General features: G+C 37.1%; 1 protein-coding gene across 3 annotated transcripts; it reads right to left on the minus strand.

The window, feature by feature from the left end:
* Nucleotides 1-3,003: 3,003 nt before the first annotated feature.
* METTL4 (methyltransferase 4, N6-adenosine) lies at nucleotides 3,004-21,550 on the minus strand. Of its 3 annotated transcripts, none has more exons than XM_021551532.1 (9): nucleotides 21,453-21,550; nucleotides 20,088-20,602; nucleotides 19,315-19,377; nucleotides 15,802-16,168; nucleotides 13,809-13,878; nucleotides 11,841-12,015; nucleotides 11,521-11,627; nucleotides 10,838-10,926; nucleotides 3,004-4,794 (listed from the first exon to the last, which is right to left on the minus strand). In XM_021551532.1, exons 2-9 carry the CDS (start codon nucleotides 20,514-20,516, stop codon nucleotides 4,652-4,654), a joined length of 1,443 nt encoding a protein of 480 aa, XP_021407207.1. In that variant the 5' UTR covers nucleotides 20,517-20,602; nucleotides 21,453-21,550; the 3' UTR covers nucleotides 3,004-4,651. The 3 variants fall into 3 exon arrangements, with proteins under 3 accessions (XP_021407207.1, XP_021407205.1, XP_021407206.1); XM_021551530.1 differs by having other exon boundaries at nucleotides 3,004-4,797; XM_021551531.3 differs by having other exon boundaries at nucleotides 3,004-4,797; nucleotides 21,260-21,522.
* Nucleotides 21,551-21,634: the final 84 nt, after the last annotated feature.

The following is a 21,634-nucleotide window of genomic DNA, read 5'->3' on the forward strand; positions in this document are numbered from 1 at the left end:
CCAGCAAAGTCACGCAGCCTCATTAGAAGAGCTCTGATACCACGTAAGTGACATCATGGCACATTGAGGCTGCCAAAGAACCCATGAAATCACAAACCTGCCCAACCCCCTGCAGGCTTCCCACGTTTCTGAGATGTGGCCAGGGTCACAGGAACACACCTGGGCAGCTGCTAAGCTGGTCACTTATCAGTGTCAATGTGATGCTTCCAGAAGATTACCAAGCAAAAATAAATCTACTAAACAGGCCCCAGCAAGCTTTCAAACTATGTATGGTCTTGGGACATCTCTAACCAAATAAATAACACTTTTCCCCACAAATTTGTAACATTAGGACTCTGCCAAGTAAAAATACGGTGATATTAAATTTCTAGTAATGTACATACTGTTGTTATTTAAAGCACTGTATACGAGTGATTCACACTACTCCAGCAGGTCAGCTTTGCCTGGAAACACACATGCACATACACAATTCTCTCCATAAAAACCTGGCTGACCCAGCCATGGAAACATTCAAGGTCAGGTAAGGGCTAGGTGATGAAGTTATCCCTGCTCATTGCAGGGAAGTTGGACTAGATGACCTGTAAAGGTCCCTTCCAAATCAAACTATTCAATGGTTCTATGAAAAAACCTGCCAGATGGGACAGCACAAGACTTCTTTCAGAAACTGGAATATACCTCATATCCCTTGGCTATTCTCCAGCCACCTTCCACTCTCTTCCTCTTATGTCCAATTCAAAATAAGCAGTAGGCAAGTCTTTGGTATGTTGAGGCTAATGAATGCAATTATGAAGGCAAAGTAGCATTTATCTCCTCTAATTTAGAGTTGTTTATGTAATTTGGAAATCTATTTTTAAAAGCCAACCCTTTGCTGCTGCTGACACCTATCCAAGCTGAATGCTATGAAGAGGTACAATCTCCTCACTTATCTCACTTCTTTAATAATGTTTAATCTTGCAAAAGAAGTTTTGCTGTTTCCACAGGAGTACATGCCTAGCAATCATTATTCCAAAACATATCTTACTTTTTACTTCACAGAAGTTTAAAAATACAAGTAAAGGTCATATGCAAATTTGACATTTCAAAATCACACTCAAACCTGAAGATTCATAAAAGTTTGATTATGACACTTGATGTAGTCTACATATAGAAAAAGCTTAAAATTACTTCTTTTTGTAATGTAACTGAGTTTTTTTTTTTGCAATAAGACATAATTTTAAAAGGCTGTAAATAGTAGAGAACACCTAGCCAAAGAAACTTTTACCATTGTCCTGCTAAAACAACAGATGTACCAAACAACAGTTTCTGAAAATCCTTGAGTAATCACAGTTGTCACTTCTCCAAGTTGCCACACGAAAAATTTATAGCTTAAAAAACCCTTTTATTGAGTTAATGTTGTAAGTAAAATACACACTTCACTTATTTTTTATTTGAATGTGTGATACAAGAATACAAAATAAGAAAATCCCATTTAAAATAGGGCAAACAACCTTATAATTCCTTAGGAAGATGTGCATAATACCTAGGCTGATACTTATTAAATACACCTTTAACATCTCATTACCATCTTGTACTCCTTCATCCTTACTTTCTCCCTTTTTTTTTCATTTCTTACCAACTTGGTAAACTCTTCAGAGCAATTTTTCTTTTTTACACAAGGCTTGACAAAACAGGAGATATTTTTCCCTCTGAGCTATTGACATATTTAATATAAAAGGAAACTGGATCTTGAATTGTCCAGTTCTATTAGCTGGTTTCACTCATCACTGATCCTTCAGTATGGTGCAGATTCTGCCTCAGAAGAACCTTTTGACAGACACTGAATGATCTGATGGCTGGTTAGGAATGGCTGAGGTTTTGGAGAACTGGAAAAGTGTAAGGGGCTATTTAAATTATGAATTCAGCATAACAGACAAATAATTATGTTTAAAAGATGATCCTATCAACTCAAACTATCAACTGCTAATACCACCATGAGATTTCCAAGTTAGCAACAGGCTTTCTCCTCCTAAGAAAATGCAATGGTTCCAGGCTGGCTGCAGATGTGGAACATCACTTCTGTTATAGTCACAAGGTTTTCTTCACAGCCAGAGCAGTGGAAAAGCAGCAAACAGGTGTCCAAGGCACAGTTTTTAACTATTTAGGAAAGGATTAGGTATGCCATAAGTTCCAATCTTCAACTTTTGACTTAGCCTGAGAAGCTTATAGAGTCTGCCTGCACAAGTCTTCTACATACAAGCCATACTTAGGAGGCTGGATTCCCAGGTGCTGGAAGCAGCAATGATGGTAGGTTAACAGCTGGACTTGATCTTAAAGGTCTTTTCCAACCTTAATTATTCTAGGATTCTAGAAAGCCACTATTTGCAAAGGGACTCCACAGAAAAGACAAATTAATAAGGTAATCAATTCCTAACCAGCCTAAAGAAGGTTATTCCCCTAGAAGGGTTCTGTTGCTTAGCTCAAAGGAGAAAAGTGGCTTCCTGATCTCTAAGATTGTTCATCTTTTATTTGGAATTTAAAAAATAATCTGGAGTTGTTCATAGCAGCAGATGTGGAACAGACAACATTGTCATTTCTTGTGCTGTTTTGAAGAGTACAAAGGGGAAACAAGATAACTGCAGCAGTTATCATTTATTCCACGCTTGAGTCCCATACATCATTTAGTACTGGATGAGAGTATCTTGGGAGGGAAGGGCAATTCTGACTGGGAAAGCAGAAGCTCCAAGAAGGGAATGTCTTATAAAACTAAAATCAAATAAAGAACCTTCTATCCCTTGTAGCTGTAGGTAAGATTGCTTGCATACTGAGAGTTTAAAACACAGACTAAATAAAATCATGCAGCAAGAAATGTTTTCCTGGGTAACTACTTCCACTGCTACATTATTTACTTATTTTGAGTATATGTTTAACTGTTGGGGGAGGGAGAAAAAAGAATTTTCCTTGTTTTATTAACTCCACTTCTCCAATAGGCAAAACATGGAATTGAACGGTAATATAGAAACTGAGTCTGCAAAAAAGACACAAGTTTTTATTTTCATTTTTATTACAAAATTATAAAAAATACTCTGCTACACTGCTAATATTTGAAGTTTAACTTTAAAAGTCTTCACAACTCAGCAAGCTACCAAAATGGAAATGAAGGTAAAGAAGTTAGATAATGTATTTTATTCTCCGTTACAAACAGTCAGAACACAGGAACCTGCCATCAGGAAAATCAGTTTGTCCAGCACCTTTGCCTGTATAAATGAGTAAGTGGCAGAGGCCTCATTACTTTTTTTTTGTATTTTTCAAAGTAAATCTAAGCACAGCAAAGGATACACAAAGTGTACCATTCTTTAATATTTTTTTAAGGGATCATTTTTTTGTTAGCTGAAAAATGCAGCTCACTGGCATGGCTTTATAATGTTCCAGAACATAAGGAAAGAATTTAAAAATTACATATAATCTGTTATAATTTCAGAATTTTTAAGAGGTTGAGACTGATTATTTACAATGTAGTAAAAAAATTATTACCATATACACAAAACAGAATTGCCAATTGTTTTAAAAGTATAATTTTACATAGAACATGGTCAGTCAAGAATTCATGCACCGATAAATATAAGCACTTCTCCATTTATTTTCCCTGAGGCAGACAGACACAAACAAATATGTAGGAAGATATACTGCTTTCATAACTATTTTAGTTCAAAACAAATTGTTTTGAAAAAAAAACTTTAAGAAAACATGTATCATTCAGAATTGTTTACTTCCATTGTCTCTTGAAAAACAATACATTATAATTCTTTAAAAATAGCACAACAGCTAAAGTACAGCACTAGCAAAGTGCAATTAGCTCAGATTTGATAGCTTCAGTGAGAATACTTTAAAGTATCTTTCTTTTCTTGATGTTTAAAAAGAACAGGGATGAACTTACACTCTAATATTGTTGGCAGATGAAAAATTGTTTTAACCCACCATATTAACCTGGTGGATTAATATAATTATTCTTCAAAAACCACAAACCTATAGAATGACAAAACGCTTATTCTCTAGGGTTATGTTAAACATCAACCAAGAAGGAAAACTGCAGAGTAACCAGCCCAGTTATGCCAACTTTTTACCAGTTCATTGGATGGTCAAATATGATCTTGGGGTGGCTGACCACCAGGACTCACCAAAGAAACCCCTGGTACAGAAGAACATGTCTGCAAAGGGGAGGGAACATATGTTAATGATTTTGGGGAAATTATCATCATCTGTAGGTTATTCAGAAAGGTCAATGAATGTGTATGCAAAAAATACAGTATATAAACAGGAGCCTTCTCTGTAATCAGCATATACAATATTTCAGAGAAGATACTTCCTCATGCATCTGGCCAAAAAAAGAATGCCTGCTTCTTAATGCTACCCCTACTGTTAAGGAGTTTTATCTTCACTGATTTTTGATAACGAAATCAGTATCTAAATATGTTCAGATGATCAAAATAAGGGACGACCTTCCACAGAGGGGAGATAGCATTAAACAGATATCTTGTCACTTAAAGAATTCTAACTAAAATGCAATTGGTTTTATTTCTGTTGCCTTTAGGTGCACCATCAGTAATAAAACTTAATTCAAGAGCCCCCTGGGAAGATGTGGAATTTCAGAAAGCATAGATGTCTAAGATCCAGCTCAGTTTTCATTCTGCAGAAGAGTGAAATAATCAATGTGCTGAAACTTCAAGACCTCATTTCCCCAGCTGGTCCAGCCAGGCTGTAGGTTGCGAGCAAACAACTCCAAGCATTCCACATCCGGCTTGACAAACTCTGCCAGAACTGCTGTGCAAGAGGAAAAAAAACAAAGACAACAACAATGACAATAGTTCAAACAACAATAGTAAAAAAATAAAACCTCCCCTGTGATGCTAGTAGATGAAAAAATGAATGTTTCATTTAAAAAGGGAGAGACAGAAAATTAATTTCAGAGGTTTCATCAAACAGCTGGACTATTTATAGTGAGAAAGTAATTTTAAATAAATGCCCTTGAGATTCTGAAAAATACTGTCAAGGCCTTCAATAGCCTTGATTTATTGGTTTTCATTTAGAGAAAGGGAAAGAGGATTTATTTCAGCCTTTACATAGATGAGTTCTGAATTTTTTTTACTAATATCAAGCAAACACCTACTAAAACCTCACTTACCTCCAATAACATGAGGGCAATACTTAAATAAATAAATAAATAAATAAATAAATAAATAATCCTTCTCTTAATTAAGATCACATCCTCTTTTCCTCTGTACCTTAAAGTGGATAAAAATATTTTTGCAATGACAACTGTTAAAAGTAACACCAGTTAAATAAGTATAGCGCTAAAAGTGCTATAAAAATGCAGGAACTATTTTTTCCCCCCAGTATCAACCTGGCAGCTGAAGAGATATTTCTATAACTGTTACTGTTATTCAGTAACATAAATCTCTTTTAAAGTTAGGCATTTTTGCTGCCTAAATCCAAATATAAAGTCACCTGTCATTAGCATCAACTGTGTCACTGATCATGACTGCTATTCTTGGAGTGACAGAAAAAGATCTTGCATTTTGCTTGAAAAGTGTCATTGCAAAGAATTTATTGTTAAATGTGTTACTTTTCATATAGAGGCATTTAGTCTGTGGCTGGTTCAAGCAACTCCTTAACTAGATTTCATAAAATAGCTACAAAAACATTGTGTACAAAATCATAAGAAAAGCAAAGGTTTAAGGAGCACCCAACAGAGAGAAGACAGAAAGACTCAAAAACTTATCTATACTAAAAATTGCACGTTAGGTTTTTTGTTTTGCTGCTGAAGATAAAAGAATAAAAATTATGGAAACATATCCCTTTCCAAAGGATACTTTGGTCATTTTTAGATCAGATCTGCCAGTGATTTCTGAATCTCTGTCCCTTAAAAATACAGCTCATATGGCCAACATTTTGCTGCTTCACTCAGTCTCTTCAGATATGATTACTGCAGAAAGCAAAAATACATCCAGTCAACATTCACAGATGCCCTATGTGAGACTCTAGCTGATCAGGTCATGGATTGCTCCTGTTGCAGAAAGATGAGCACTCACTTAACTTTCTAGTGTTAGCCAAGCCAAGGTGCATTTCCTACCTACATGATCACTTCTTCCAAAGCTCCAATATATTAAAAACTTTTCTGTAAATATTTTTAATAGTTGTTTCCAGATTTTATTGTATTTTGGCATGGCATAAAAATCTATTCGCCTTCAAATCTTTAACAAATGTTATATGAATGTCTCAGATGGGTTATCATCAAGGCAGCTTTTAATCTAAAAAATACTGCTACCAGAAGGAATCTTATTCAAAAAACCTGCTTCTTTTAGAGGCAAGATAAAATGTTTAAACAAATCTAGCATTTGCAGAGAAGAGTCTGGGAAGTTTAGAGGAAAATGTACGTTCTGACAGAAAACTCATGAACTGTTTGGTGTTGTGGGTGTTCATCTAATTAGACACCACTTATGAATAGCTGCTTAATACCATTTTGCAAACACATCATAATAAAAAAGTGGTAAAATTTATTGTTCTTTTCACAGCTCCATTAAGATAAGAATTTCTTGTGCATCATTTTGCTGACAATTTGATCAGAGGGCTGAAGCACCTCTACTTAGGAGGACAAGCTGAGAGTTGGGGTTGTTCATCTTGATGAGAAGGCTCCAGGGAGACCTTATTGTGGCTTTTCAATGCTTAAATGGGGCCTATAAGAAAGAAGGCAACAAGCTTCTTTTAGCAGTGCCTGCAGCAATAGGACAGGGGATAAAGGTTTTAAACTAAAACACGATCAATTCAGACTAGATATAAGGAAACAATAAGTTTACAGTGAGGGTGCTGAAACACTGAACAGATTGCCCAGAGAGGTGGTAGACCTTAAAATTCACAAGTTATCATCATAGCACTAAGTTCAGTAATCCAAAGCAGTTCTGTTAGGCACCAAAAACTTTCATGCCTAGAAAAACAAATTTGAAAATCACACTTCGGAGATTCAACCAGCCTCAAAGGACTGATTCACCAGAAAGCAAAAAAGGGGTAGCCAAGAAACCAATCAGTTCAGCAGAAGCAGGAAATATGTGCCAGTCTTTCTATCAATTTGGTTCTAGAATTTAAAAAGGAAGTAACAGGACTCTCCTCCTCTCCTTCTGGAAGAGACAGCATCTTTTTAAACTTAGAGGGCTTTTTTTAAAAAAGAGACTTATTACATATAATTTGAGACCACATTATAGTATGATTCTTCATTGCTAGGTTGTAGGCATTTACATAATCCCATCAGGCAGTAACTTGCACTGCAATGAAATTACCATATCAAAAGAGCTGAATTTTGTTGGGTTAAAATCTCATTACATTGGTTTCCTTCAAATAGGAAAGATCAGTGTTCAAGTTACAAATTATGTCTTCTTTTCAGACCTTTACATCACCAGCAGGCTATCTTAACACACATGGATCTGATCTGCAGACCTCAAGCAAACCTTTGGGGATTTTTCCTCTGAAAACAACTTAGAGAAGTTCCATCATTAGAAAAGTCAAATATTGCGGTTTTCTACCACAGAAATAGATTGACAAAGAAAACCCAGAACACAATTACTTCTATCCACTTACAGATACCACTGACAGGAAACAGGTTAAATAGATGATAAACAGCCTATTCTTTACCACTTGCAGGTGTCACAAACAGTATGACAGCAAGTCAGGCACTTATACTTGAGCACCTAATGCCCTAGGACACTGAAACAAGCACAAAGCCAGCTAGCAGACACAACAGCTCCAGAAAACCCATTTCACTCTGAAGCACGATCCAGTGCCCAGGCAGGAGACTTGACACATCTGCACACTCCTAATCCCAGACACGTATTGAATATTCATGCTCCTAAAAATGTTCAAATGAGATAAAGAATTGTCTTTGAAACAAGCAACACTTTCTCCTTATTTTTGGACTTCCACTGCCTAAAAAGCAGCTTCTGCAATAAGAAATTGGATAAATAAAGTGAAAATAACTGTCTGCTTTTTCATTGTTTGATCAGTGAGCCATGCAAAGCACAAAGTGTAAGTTTTCTCAGTTTAAAACAATCCTTCAAAATAGTTGGCAACATAGAGGTCCTTATTGCCCAATTTGTCTAAACCCTGGACCAGAAAATGACCTGAAATTCAGCTCAAAGATGGCTTTACAGCACTGCATCTTTCCTGAACTTTAAGTTAAACCTAGATGGTGATGCACCAATCAATTAGTCTTACAGCAAGGGCTGACAAGGCCCATTAGGAAACAAAAGGCATTTACTTTTTTTGGTTCCAAGAAAACCTTTGTAACATGGCCTAATAAGCCATCATTGCTACAGGAGGAGGGACCTCCTATGATTCCTCATTGCACAGTTCTGCTGAATATATGCAAATTGGTTAGAACATAGCCAAGAATTAATTCCAGTGCTTTTAGGCAAACTCCTACACAGCAGTGTTATTTTCTAACAAGAAATGCGTATACTTAAAAACTGGAAGAGCAATGGCTGTAATAAGAACAACCTATAATACAGGAAAAGGAAAAAAGGTGATGTGAAGTTATGTAGAACTTCACACATATCTGTAACAGAGCATCTTCTGTGCTCTCTAAGAGCACCATTGAATTGAATTAGGAAGAAAACCTGCTGTTATTTGAATCAAAACCTGGAGTAATAAAATTTGATTTTAACACATTTGCATAAAGCAGCTTAAGTACATTCACAATGACATATTAGAGCTCTAAGCACTGAACACAGCATATGCATCACCAAAAACCCCTACAGTTGCAATTTCATGGTTAAATGCACTGTAGAAACACAAACATCTCTTTTTGATGGCTTACTTTAATTTACATCTTTCTCTTCCCCCAGAGAGATAAACTTTTCTAATCAGTCATTAAGTGGCTACATATGTACGAACATACAACCTTTATTGTTGTAATAAGAAACAAAGTGCCCGACAGCATCAGTAAATACTAATATTTTTGGCTTTGTAACTACTTAAACAAAGCATAAAGAATATGTGTGACTCATCAAGTGTCCTTCTCCCCCCTTGCCAAATCTCTACTTCTGTTCGAATTTCTTCTGAACCCCTCTAGGATGTAGCTCAGCTGCTCCCTACTGGCTGCTTGAGAATATTGCCTCGTCATGAAAGCAACAGCTTGTACAGCATAGAAGTCAGAGCATCAGCAATCAGCTTTTGCTTTACAGTCTACCTTTTTATTACATAACCATATTCTGCATAAACCTACCAAAAAAAACGTAGGATATACGTGCATTTTCACATAAACCTTTTAAATCATTAATATTGTTCCACAGCCAGTTCATTCTTTCAAAGAGAAAAACAAATGGTGCACAATGTTATCAAATCCCATCACTCAAGTGAAGACTCAAGAAATATACACAAGAAATTAGAAAGGACAGTTTCTTTCAAAGTCTACTCAGGGTTATAATTTATAAAGTATTCTCCTATATAATTTCTAGATTCTGCCCTACAAAAGAATTGTTCCGAGGACCATTGTTGCACACAAATTTTCTATAATATATCCAAACTGCTGGTTTGCACACTTGGATGCCTCACAAGTTTCCCATCTGTGTCCAAGTTTGCTGCTAAGTATTGGCTTGCTAAAGAGATCCTAGATGACAGCCTCATAAATATCCATCCCACTGTTCATTAGCTTAAATCAACTCATATATTGCCTGCTCTAGCCCTAATTCTTAAAGATGTGGCTTTGGGGTGGCAAAAAGATCCTCCTAGAACTGCCTTTTTTTTCTATTTTTACCTATCCAAAGTATGTCCTTCCTACTAGTTTTTTAACAGGGTGTGTGTGTATGTGTGTATGTAGATATACATATACGGCAATTTAATAAATGCAAGCCCCCAGACACAGATTTTAGAGCATCCCTGGAGGTACAAAAATTGTTCAGACCAAAAGTAGTTCTACCCCTTGGGAAGAGAAAAAGGAAAGCATATCAGCAAAGCAAAGTGTGACACACCTCTCCTATCCAAAAGCATCAAACATTTCTTCTACCTGCCTTCTCTAACGTGAATACAAAACACCTGGAATATGTGCAGACTCATCATGAGCTTCCCCCTTAGTGGAGGATGACATTGATTTTGTGAGAGGTATTAAATATATTTCTTACCACAGCCTTGTAAAGCTCTAAGGTGCTGTAATGATGAAAGAAGTACCACTTTCTATTGACAAAATTAGTAAAAGTGCTTCAGAACAATTCCTTGGCCTAGCTCTAAAAAGTTGAATTTATACCCATACTAACTGGCTGTCTGGAATTACTGCATCAATTTCAATGAATGAAATACAACTCCTAAGAAACAAGCAGGGCATGCTTTATTTGCTGCCTCTTGCTAGCAGTCTTAAATAGTTAAGTTTTTGGATTTAAAGGCATAATTGTACTACAGGCATATAATCAATTCATGCAGATATGTAAACATTTATTTTAGAATGACATCATAAAGAAGGTTTCTGCTTTCCTATTTTATGTATTCCCAAAGTTCTCTCCCTTACAAGGCACTTTAGGTCATTGTCACAACTTCATATAAAACTGTTTTTGCAGTATTTAAAAGATAATTTTGAAAAAGGCAACATTTTTTCTACATCCACCCAAAATGTTCACACAGTACTACTTGAAGTTCTAGTTTTCACATTAATTTTCTGAAACCAAGACTGAGGTGCTTCAGAACACTTTTAGAGGAACCACAAGTTCTGTTAAGTAAAATTGCTTGACAGCTGGGAAATTAAGGCATTTCTAGGTACATCCCATAATGAGGCATTCAAGACCACTGTGCTACAGAAACATTAGGCAAAAACACCAAAACATACCAGCAAGAGGAGGTTTATGTGAATGCAGACTGCAGGGTATGCTGACAATTAACTGATGCTCGGGAATTGGAAGAACACCTTCAGATTTCCTGTCATATAAATCGGAAAAGAAAATAAATGTGAGAATGAATGTTAATTCAATGTGATACTACAGCTCTTGCAGAGTTATTTCAGATGGGAGATAACACACAATGCTCATTCATAAACTTCAGGGAAGTCCAAGGGAAGTTAAATGTTGCTCAAATGTAATATATAAAATGATAGTTTATCACTGAGGCTTTGGACAAAACATGGTTTACAATAGCCATGCAAAGGCACTGAGAACAAACAATGCAGACCTGTAGGTGTCGCTAAGTGTGGAACAACAGCAGTATCCCCAATCTGGCATCAGCCTGTGCCAAGGACTTGTGGTCCAAGAGAACCTGTCAGCAAAAGAAGCCCTGTCCACAAAGCTTTTGTCCAAGACAGTTTCTCAAGACAGCAGATACAAGTAACAGACAGGGGGTTCCATTCTATCATCTCACTAAGGCACTCTCTTATTCCAAAGCTTATAAGTCTATCTTTAGGTCCAAAATTAGTCAAGAGGTTTTGGGATATTTTATTGCATTATGAGTAAGTGATATATACAAAAAGAATCCTAGCAGCTGCAAAAAAAGACATTTACCATAAATATCTGGACATACCTTAAGGCTTCCTTCACATCTCCCTGAACTCTCCCCAATATGAGAATTTCATATGGTTTTTTGTGCAAAGAATCCAAAGGCAACACAAATTCTCCAGCTGTAGTAATCTGACAAAAGAGTTAGAAATATACAGCAGAAAATTTTAATATCCCATATTTTTCCAAGATCTTTTCCTTTATAGAAAGAAGGATACTGATGATATCACAGCTTTTAAATACAGAAGCAAATGGCAGTAAATAGACAAATTAAAAGAACACAAAGTGTCATAGTGCAAGTCTTCTCAGTCTCCAAGAAATTAACAAAATAAATTGAGAACTTACTTTTACCCAGTGCCACTCAGCAAGTGTCTTCACTGACCAGTGAGGATAAAGTTCATCCTTAACAAAACGTAGGTGTTTCTGTCTATTAGTCACCCATGTGACTACAAGACAATTTGGAGCAGCTAATGCTGGTATAGGAATCTTCTTGATTTGCCATGAAGACAAGTAGCTGTACCTATGCCAATAAAGTGAGAAAGCAAATTAGCATATACCAATCATAAAAATTGCAAAGCAAAACAAATGGATAAAAAAATTACACAGACCAGTCAATTCAAGAATTATCTCCTGACAATCTAAGTCATAAAAATAGTTCAAGACTGACACCCAGTGGACAATTCTGAGAGACTGTGTATAAAATCATTGGTGTATGTATGTAAGTTTTACTGAGCAGAACCTTGAACTATGTATTTCCACTATCCCTTGAAATAAAGCAATATTAGTTGTGATTCTGAAGTTTAGAAACACGTTTCATTTAAGAACTATCAGATGTAACTCAATATTCTCATCTTTGTGCCAGAACAAAGCTATTTAGTGAACAGAAGCTTCTTAGGCAATGTAATACTATTCACTTCTCATAATTAACTCTTTTCTGAATGAAAATGACAAGTGAGTCACACTAATTTGAATGGCAAGTGAAAAGGTCATTAGAGATAATAACTTCTCCAATTATTTTCACAAGTTGTTAATTTTTTTTAATTATCAGCCATGGTAGAAGTCTTCTAGCTTATTCAAAACCATTCAGCACTTTCCTGAGATAACTGAATGCTCCACCGGTGAATCCAGGATGCTTTCCAGATCCTATCCTGTTCTACCATTTTTTTTCATTATGCACTATGAATAAACTGCAGCTCATGCAACCTACACATTACAGCACCAAAAATATTGGCACACTGCCTAATGAAAATCAGCGGCCACCACGTGGGTACTCAGGACCCTACACACGCTACAGTGAGAAACAGTAAACAAGGACAAAATCCAAATACCTCCTGGACTAGACTGTCCAGAGGAGAAAAGATTCACACAGATGAGCAATGCTTCACAATGATTGACTGCCAAGAAGATAATTATAAGCAGTGATAGCTCCTCCACTTATTGCCTTTATTTCATAAGGGAGAAGGGATCTTGGTGACTAATTTATGCTAGTTACTACAATTCTTCTCTGAGTACCTTACAAGCTCAAGAAAGACACTTCTGAATGAGAGTTTACAGAGGTTTCTGAAGGGCTTTCAAAGGAAAGCCTATTCATCAGTCTCTACATCTTCAAATTATGTCTTCATAACAAGCATCAAAAGATACAGTGAACTTTATTTTAGAAAGTTGTAAGACCATATTTGCTGTCTACCCTTCTTTCAAAAAGATACAATTCTATGGTAATCAAGAGGACTCCACTGGCACAAACATGATGTTACTCAGCAGTGAAGGAAGCCCATAAAAATTTAAGTTAATGACTTCATAAACTACAGTACTCAGAGTTCCTATTGCACTAGAGGATTTTACTGCTGCATTATTACATTCTTCTAAACATTAGACTGAAGCTTAAGTTACACCTCAAATTAAATAAAAACCCACTCAAACTTGTAAGCAAGATTTCAGTCTTAGAAATATTTACACATTTATCTAGCTTTATGTCCACTGAAGTAACCCTATTAATTACAAACTAATATGTGCATGATCCAAGCCCTACAGAACAGCGGAATCCATACTTTCTTGGTAAAGGTCTAACATTCTCTCAGCAGCTAGATAATTTAAGATCTACCCTTGTAAATATTTTGTATGCCAAGTATCCAACACACTTCAGTGAAATACCAAAGGCAGTTCATAGATTTGAAGGTAAGCATTTGTCAAAATATTTACAAGTTTGAGCTATAGTCTCATGTTATATTGGTCCTGGATTGGATCAGTATATTAAAATGCTAATTACTCTTTGTAAGCTATGAGGACAAAGTTTGATTTTTCTATAAAACATACCTGTTACTCCTCTTAACAGACTTGTTCTCCCATGGTGGATCAATCACAATTACATCGTATTTTTTCTTGTCTGGCAAGATTAAAGAAATTAAAGGAAAAAAAAATAGGATATTAAAGTGTAAGTCTCAAAAATAAAAATTTTTTCCAAGTTTCCCAACAGAAAATATGCCGTATGGCACCCAGCTGAGTGAAAAGCTACAGTCCTGAATGCAAGATTCCTGTCTTGTTTGATCTTTTATTAGACCAACAGGGACATGCAGAGCTTCAAGCCAGCCCTAGAAAATTGTTTTCCACTACTGGAGGTAAAGAGAGACAGATAGCTAGACATAGTGTATGAAATGGGAATCAATGAACAAGAGTAAAAGAACAGAAGGAGTTTTCATGGGAGCAGCTGAGCTTACTTTAGCTGGAGGATAGAAGAACACACCCATGAAAAAACAGAACTCCTCAATTTTATTTCTCCAGAGAATGTTCTTTCATTGAGTCTGACGGTAAGAACAACAGCTTAGTATTTGATGTTCATTACTACACCTTATTCATTTAACACTCGAGGTGTTATCCTTACAGTGGACTGACCAGCAAGAATTACTTCTCTTTTGGCAGGTGAAAGGGAAGATGAAAAATAATAATTAAAATGGACAGCAAACTTACTCAGAAAAATAGTCTACAGTCAGGGCATTATGTTAACATTCACTGTTGTTTATTTCAAAACCATTTTCTCAGATTTCTTGGTCTGCTCTGTAACTCCTTGGAGAATCTAAAATGGTCAGCTGTGCAGAGTGGTAGCAGAATGATAATGATCTTCTTTCTTTCCTACAGATGAAAACTGCTATCTAGATAGATTTTGGACTTTAAACACAAAATTATTATTTATATAGTAAGATTCTACCTCCTGAATATCTTCTCAATAAAAAACAAAATTTAAAAAAATAACATCTAAATTACATATGTTTCCTCTCGTGTGCAATTAAAAAATCTAAAATTACTGATTAGAAGATAGAGCAGTAATGCCCAGCTCTTGCTCACCGGCAACATCTTTCCTGTAAGATTGTCTGTCCTACAGGAAAAAAAGCCTACCTGTGACTGATAGTAATAAAAATAATAGTAATAGTAATAGTAATAGTAATAATAATAATAATAATAATAATAATAATAATAATAATAATGAAGGTCAGTTTGAAAGCTATTGGAATGGCACTGAAGACTGAGGCATGCTGTCAACTCAGGGCTGCAGACAGTGCCTTGGAGAGCTTTTGATATATTTCTACAGAGGACTTGATTATTCTAAAATCTCCTCATTTCCCTGTCACTATTTTTTCCATAAGCCAATACTCTCAGCTGTGAAACATAGAAGCTGAAAAGTCAAGTCATGCTTGCTACTGCTGGTCTTGCCCTCCATCTGGGTGCAACAGCTTCTCAAACTGTTATTTTCCCTGGGGGACACTGGGCTTTGTTCCACGACCAGTTTATTCCAATCTAAAAAGACCCTGCTCCTGAACAGGATGAGTCTCTAAGTGAACATTTGCTTTATGGTGCATTATCTCATCCCTCCTCCATGGTTTAATCTAGCTAAAAATCAAGACAGCAGGAGCACCACTTCAGCAGCAGCATGGACCTACCGATGCTAAAGGCTCATCCTGTGGGACAGGGACCCAGCAGCACAGCTAGTCCCAATTCAATGTGTTTACGTGACTTCTATGCTGACAGCAGCTCAGAACACGCTCACAAACTCCTGTATTTTGGCTGAGATTTTTAAAGGAGTCTCCTGGAGATGCATAATCCCGTCATGACATGATTTCCTACCCACTCAAGATTACTTTGAAAGTCCTTACCTATTTGCACCAAGTTAGAAATATCACCTTGAAAGCCTGCAGCAGCATTTGCTATCAGTGTGATGCTGTATGTTAAAATCTGTTCATTGAGAGATCTTGACATTAACTGCCCTTCTTGGGCAAGAGAAAAGGGATAAATTATAACACCCAAAGATACTTACAGTTCAGCAGGGGCTGTAAGCATGAAATATCAGATAAGAGGAAACTGCTTTTTGGTGGTACCAAGTATTTCTGCCCCATTAACATAATTATCTTTGCACAGTTTGAGCTGTTTTCCATAACACACGAAGGCAGATCCTGGTCTGCACTGGAGGTTTCCTCCTCTAGCACACGTACAGCTTGATGGTCGTTTTCATCAACAGCTGGAAACTGCTTTGCCATTTCACATAATTCAGCCAAGCCACAGACAATGCGCTGAGGAATATTATTCTTCCTGCAACTGAGTTTTGCAGTAGTTCGCTGAAGAAAACCACTTTTGAGTCCCTCTTGGACTAAATGCAAAGTCCCTTCCCAAATGAGCTTCCTGACCTGTACAGTGACCAAAGGAAAAAAAAAAAAAAAAAAAAAAAAAAAACACACAGAGGAAAAAATAAAAGATCTTTCAAGTATCTGCTTGACCAGGGAACGCAACTAAAATCAAAACATTTTAAATTTGCAGGCAGGGAAAAGGATCCTTGCCAGTTATTGAGATCACTGGCTCAAAAGCTACAAATGCATTATAATAAGGCATGTGTCTTGGTCTAACCCCAGCTGGCAAACAAGTACCACTCACACCACATGCCTACCAATCCCTGTTGGGAAGAAGAATCCAAGGAAAAAGGCAAACCTCATGGGCTACTATAAGATCGGTTTAAAAACTGGAACTAAAAAATTATTATCATTATTTTTATTATTGAAAAATGGGACAGAGAGAGAAGAATAGCACAAGAGAAACAACTGACACACAGTAAGATTGCTCACCATCTACTGACTGATGTCCAGCCCATCCCTTTGTAGCAAATCCATGGCTCCTGGCCAACTCCCTTCATTTATAGTGAGCATGATATCCTATGCATGGAATATCCCTCTGGCCAATTCGAGTCACCTGTCCTGGCCATGCTCCCTCCCAGCTTCCTTTGTGCATCTGCTCACTGGTAGAGCATGGGAAACTTAAAACTCCTTGACTTAGGGTAGGCACAGTTTAACACACTGTTGTCTGAATTGTTGCTGTCAACATTATCCTCATGCTAAACACAAAATGAGAATCTTTGATGTTTCCTGATCTATCATGACCAGGCTGGAAGGGACAAAGTAGCTGCATCTGGGTGCAGACACTTGGGCAACACATCTACCTTTAGCATCCAATATGTTGACTCTGGGGCTTTTAAAAAGTCTTAGGTTTACTCTTCATTTTCAGCAGTCCCAGTCCAACTCTGCATTAGCTGTCCAGCTACCAAGCAGAAAACTAACTCTATCCCAGCCAAAACCAGGACATCACACTAACTTCTGTTGTTGATTTTCATTTTTTGGTAAAGTTGGAATAATTAGAAGGCTGGAGAAAGAAAGAGGGAGAAACTGAGTAACACATTTCAGACAACAGATGTGGAATATCATTGTTTCAACCAAACACAAATTTCAAAGCAATTATCTGAAGTTTAATTTAAAATTCTAATTTAATTTCAAGTTAATGTGCCCGTGAACATCTTTTTAATTGAAATGTATACTGGGATCTAAAAATCAGTCATTTTTCACATTTCAATTCACTTCATAAAACAACAGTTTATGCATTTTATAGTCATACTGAAGTACAATCAGTAAATCAGAATTTGATTTTTGCAACTTAGTCCTAAGTGGCAAAAAAAAAGCCTAGTTAGTCATGATGACATGAGTCTTGGATGTATATACACTGTCATTCACCTGCCAGGGAGTCAGCACCTCCCCTTCACAAAATTTAGAGACCCATTTTATTTCCAAATCATGAAGTCCTTATGACTTTTGATTCAGTGAGGTAAGTTTATCCATTGGCCCATTGTCAGTTACAGTGGCTTTATTAAAGGTTTCAAATACATACCATGGTTTCAAAAGCTTCTGATTACAGAATCTTCAAGATTACAAGAGGGTTTTACAAAATGCACTTTATTACAATTCCCAGATTAGTGGCAGGGGAAGAAAAAGATTTTTTTTAATAATTTAATAGTGCCACCTCTAGATACCAGAGTGTACAGAGTCATAAATTTTTAGTACCTAGGTTTGTGATAAGAAAAGTTCATACTGTTTTAACAGAATTAATAAACATATCTATAGAAAGTATACCTTCTTACACACATGTTAACTCACAGGTGGACAGTCTCTTAACTATGAAGCAATCAAAGCAGGAGGTTTTACAAATGGCTGCTGAAGGAATTTAGCATATTTTGTACTGTTCCCTATGTTGACATTGACTGAAATTCATAAATGGATTCAACAGCTGAAATTCATAGATTCACTTGCAAAAATAAAATTGTGATTGTTTGGGTTTATTTTTGATGAGTCTACAAATACAATTAAGTGCCAAAATAATCTGGGTTAATTTGCAGACCTATAGCATTTAATAACACAAATATCGTAATAATCCAACACTTTCTAATCTGTGAATGATACAAGAGGCTACCTGGAGTCACAGATTTTTCCAAACTCTCTTTTCCACATATTCAGCAAGTATCACCAACGTTACACAAGCCTCCAAGGCATCAAACTTCTTATCTTCATTTCTTTCCTTATTTCTATTATTTAATTATTTTATTTTAGCTTTAACGTTTTCATATTCATGTTGATGCTAAACGTCAAAGTTTTCTCCTTTAATGTGATTCTGCACATGCGCAGCTCGTTCACGAAAATACTCACAGGACCTCTACAGTGTATCAGCAAGCTGCAAGTTTACCACAAGATTGTTGCCATGTAAAAGAAAAAAGTATCCTCATCTAAATGTAGTTCAAGCAGAACAGATTTATGCAAAAAGCCCAATGTGACTAAACCTTTGTCAAGAGAAAGAAAGCAAGTGTAGCTCCTAGTTCAGGTTCGCATCACTATTGGGCAAGCAGTAAGAATACGTCAAACATCACCTACATATTACATTGCTACAGTTCACTACTATGCTTCAGTGTAACTCGGCTGCACCTTCACCAGTACACCACCTATATAAGCACACAGACTTGAATTCCAATTCAATCATTCATTAGTAGGATTATATAAAACGTTAGAGAAGGATTAATTTTTTTTCAATTGCAGAATAAGATACTTTGAAGCACATTTGGTCACCAAAGTGTTGAGTAACTCCAGCACAGCATCCTGAAACACTGAGGAGCTGATCTTCAGAACAGGTTATGTTGCCAATTTCAAGTCAGCTAATTCCTAATATTCAACTAATCACAACACAATGTTCAATTGTCTATAACTGTCCAAGTTACTTTGTGAATGCAGCTTCCAGCTCTTTGTAATGTCTCAGATACAATTTCACATGTATCTACATAGAAGATTTATGGTGTAAGCATGAATTTAAATAAGGATTGGAGAGATGAACTTTCCTTTCCCTTTCCTTCTTTGCACCAGTGGAACAAGCTACAAAACCAGAATCTGTTTGTAACCCATGCCCTCCGCTCTCCACAGGCCCAAAGTCAAATAGCTTGTACTTGCAAAAAATATTTTTTCCAACTTACCTTTGAATGGTATTCCAAAGCATCTAGTTCACCTTGGTTGAATAAACATTTCCTTTTACGTTTCTGCAGAATTGGCAAAAACCAACAACAACAACAAAATCCATATCATTCCATGATGAAATAAAAGGGAAAAAAATCAAACATACCTGAATTACAAATTAACTCTTTAAAAGCAGAAGAAATTTTCCATCTCTTTTTCTATCACAAGTCAAATAAGCAAAAAGATCTGAAAATACCTAACCTGCTGGAGGCATTCACAAGGTACATAGGTTAAAGCTGGTTTAACTTATTCATGGCACTAGTATCTGAAGGTACCTAGTGCACAGTTTGTGCTCATGCCTCCTTTGGGCCCATACTAAAAGTGGCAGCTGTCAAGTGCAGATATACCAATAAAAGAAAAAAATTAAGTATGTCTTCATGATTACATTTATTGGTTTAGAGTAGTGACTCTTATTTTCTTTTGACCATATGGAACAGCACTGAACAACACTGAAAGTAAATTCATACTGTCTTCCCAACTTGCTAATCTGCACAATCTCAACAGCTACCACGGCTTCAGACTGTGTACCTGACCACAACCAGTGTCAGGAGATTTCAGGAGCAATCCACCGCTTATGAGACACAAAAAGCACATTACTGACATGAGGGACACAAGAATATCCCCAAAAGTTCCCGCTCTTCTACACTACCTAAAAGACTCAGGTATGCAAAACAGTATTAGTATATTATTTATCAAGGGATTACTGTAATTTACTGTGTTACAGAGAACATACCTTCCTAGCAGTGGCAAGAGAATCTCCAGTGTGACCCTTTGATCCTTCTTGGTATTCCTCTCTGTTGCTGTTGGCCTTTATTTCTGTCAGACTCACCTCAGGGCATCCCTGATGCAGCTGCTCCTCAGAAGCTGCAGCTATATGGGGCTTAGAAATATCAAAGAACTCCTCCCGAAACACGTATCTCATTTTTGCTCTTTTACCTTCTGTTTCTACAGCACCTCCACGACCATAAAAAGGACCTTCACTTGATGAGAGGGTGGCAGCAAAAGTAGAAGTATTGTGACAGTCTTCAGTAGATGTGACAGAAGTATTGTGAGTGACACTACTTGGGTGTGCAAGGGAGTCACAGATCTCATAGCCACACTGATTGATGAAAGAGAGATGATCCACAAGCCATCCCGCTGTCAGACGATGTACCACAGACATTGTAACTCCCTTTTTCAGGATGAAAAATCAGCTCCCTGAAACGCCAGCCTTCACCAACCATTCACACTTCCTGGAGAAACCTCCTCCTGTGGGAATTTTTATAAGAATTATAAAAGATAACAGAATTATCACTGTTTAATAAATTTGCACCTACCTTCTAACAAACATTTCCATGCACACAGAGGGCACACTGCTGAAACTTCTGACTTCAGCTGATTTCCCCATTATGTTCATCCCTATACCACTACTTTTTTAACAGTAGCTGAATTTTATATGACTTTTTATATTTTTATACAGTATGCGCTTACTCAGAAAACAGCCCTATGACACACCCATTATGCCTAACACTATATGACATGTGTGTATATCTATACACTGTATGTACACCACATATACATGCATTTACACTAAATACCTTTACTACACATTACACATACGCTATATAGACTGCGCATATACTATATATATGCACATACTATGTATACACGTATGCTATGCATATTCATACATATATGCATATATACGCACATATATTCTGTATGCATATGCATATATATATATGCATGCACTATATCTACACAGACACACCATATATATACACATATATACATATGTATAGAGACATATTTATACATATATACATATAGAGATATATATACATATATATGTGTATATATACATATAGAGACATATATGCATATATATACACACACGCACAGATATATATATATATACGCACATACATATAGAGACATGGATCGCTATGACAGCACCCGGGAGCAGTAATACAGGAACAAGGGCAGCCACGGTCCCAGCGCTGCCCATTCCCGCGGGCACACAGGGACCGAGAGCTCGGGCTTTTCCCCAAGAAAACTCTCGGCGGCTGGAGAAAAGTGCGGGGCTCGCCGCGGCCGGCAGCGCCGAGCACACACTCACCGCGGGCGCCCCGCCGCCGCCGTACTGCCGTGGTCCCGCCCCGAGCCCTTCCGGGCGCTGGGCCCCTCCTCCCTCCATGGCCGCGGCCCGTGCCCGCCCGCCGCGCCGCCGGCCCGCGGCCCCGCCGTGACGCACTTCCGTGGCACGCCCCGCGCGACGTCCGGGCGGGCGGATTTGAATTC

Source organism: Lonchura striata, chromosome 1 (assembly GCF_046129695.1).
Source record: "Lonchura striata isolate bLonStr1 chromosome 1, bLonStr1.mat, whole genome shotgun sequence".
Classification (NCBI taxonomy): domain Eukaryota; kingdom Metazoa; phylum Chordata; class Aves; order Passeriformes; family Estrildidae; genus Lonchura; species Lonchura striata.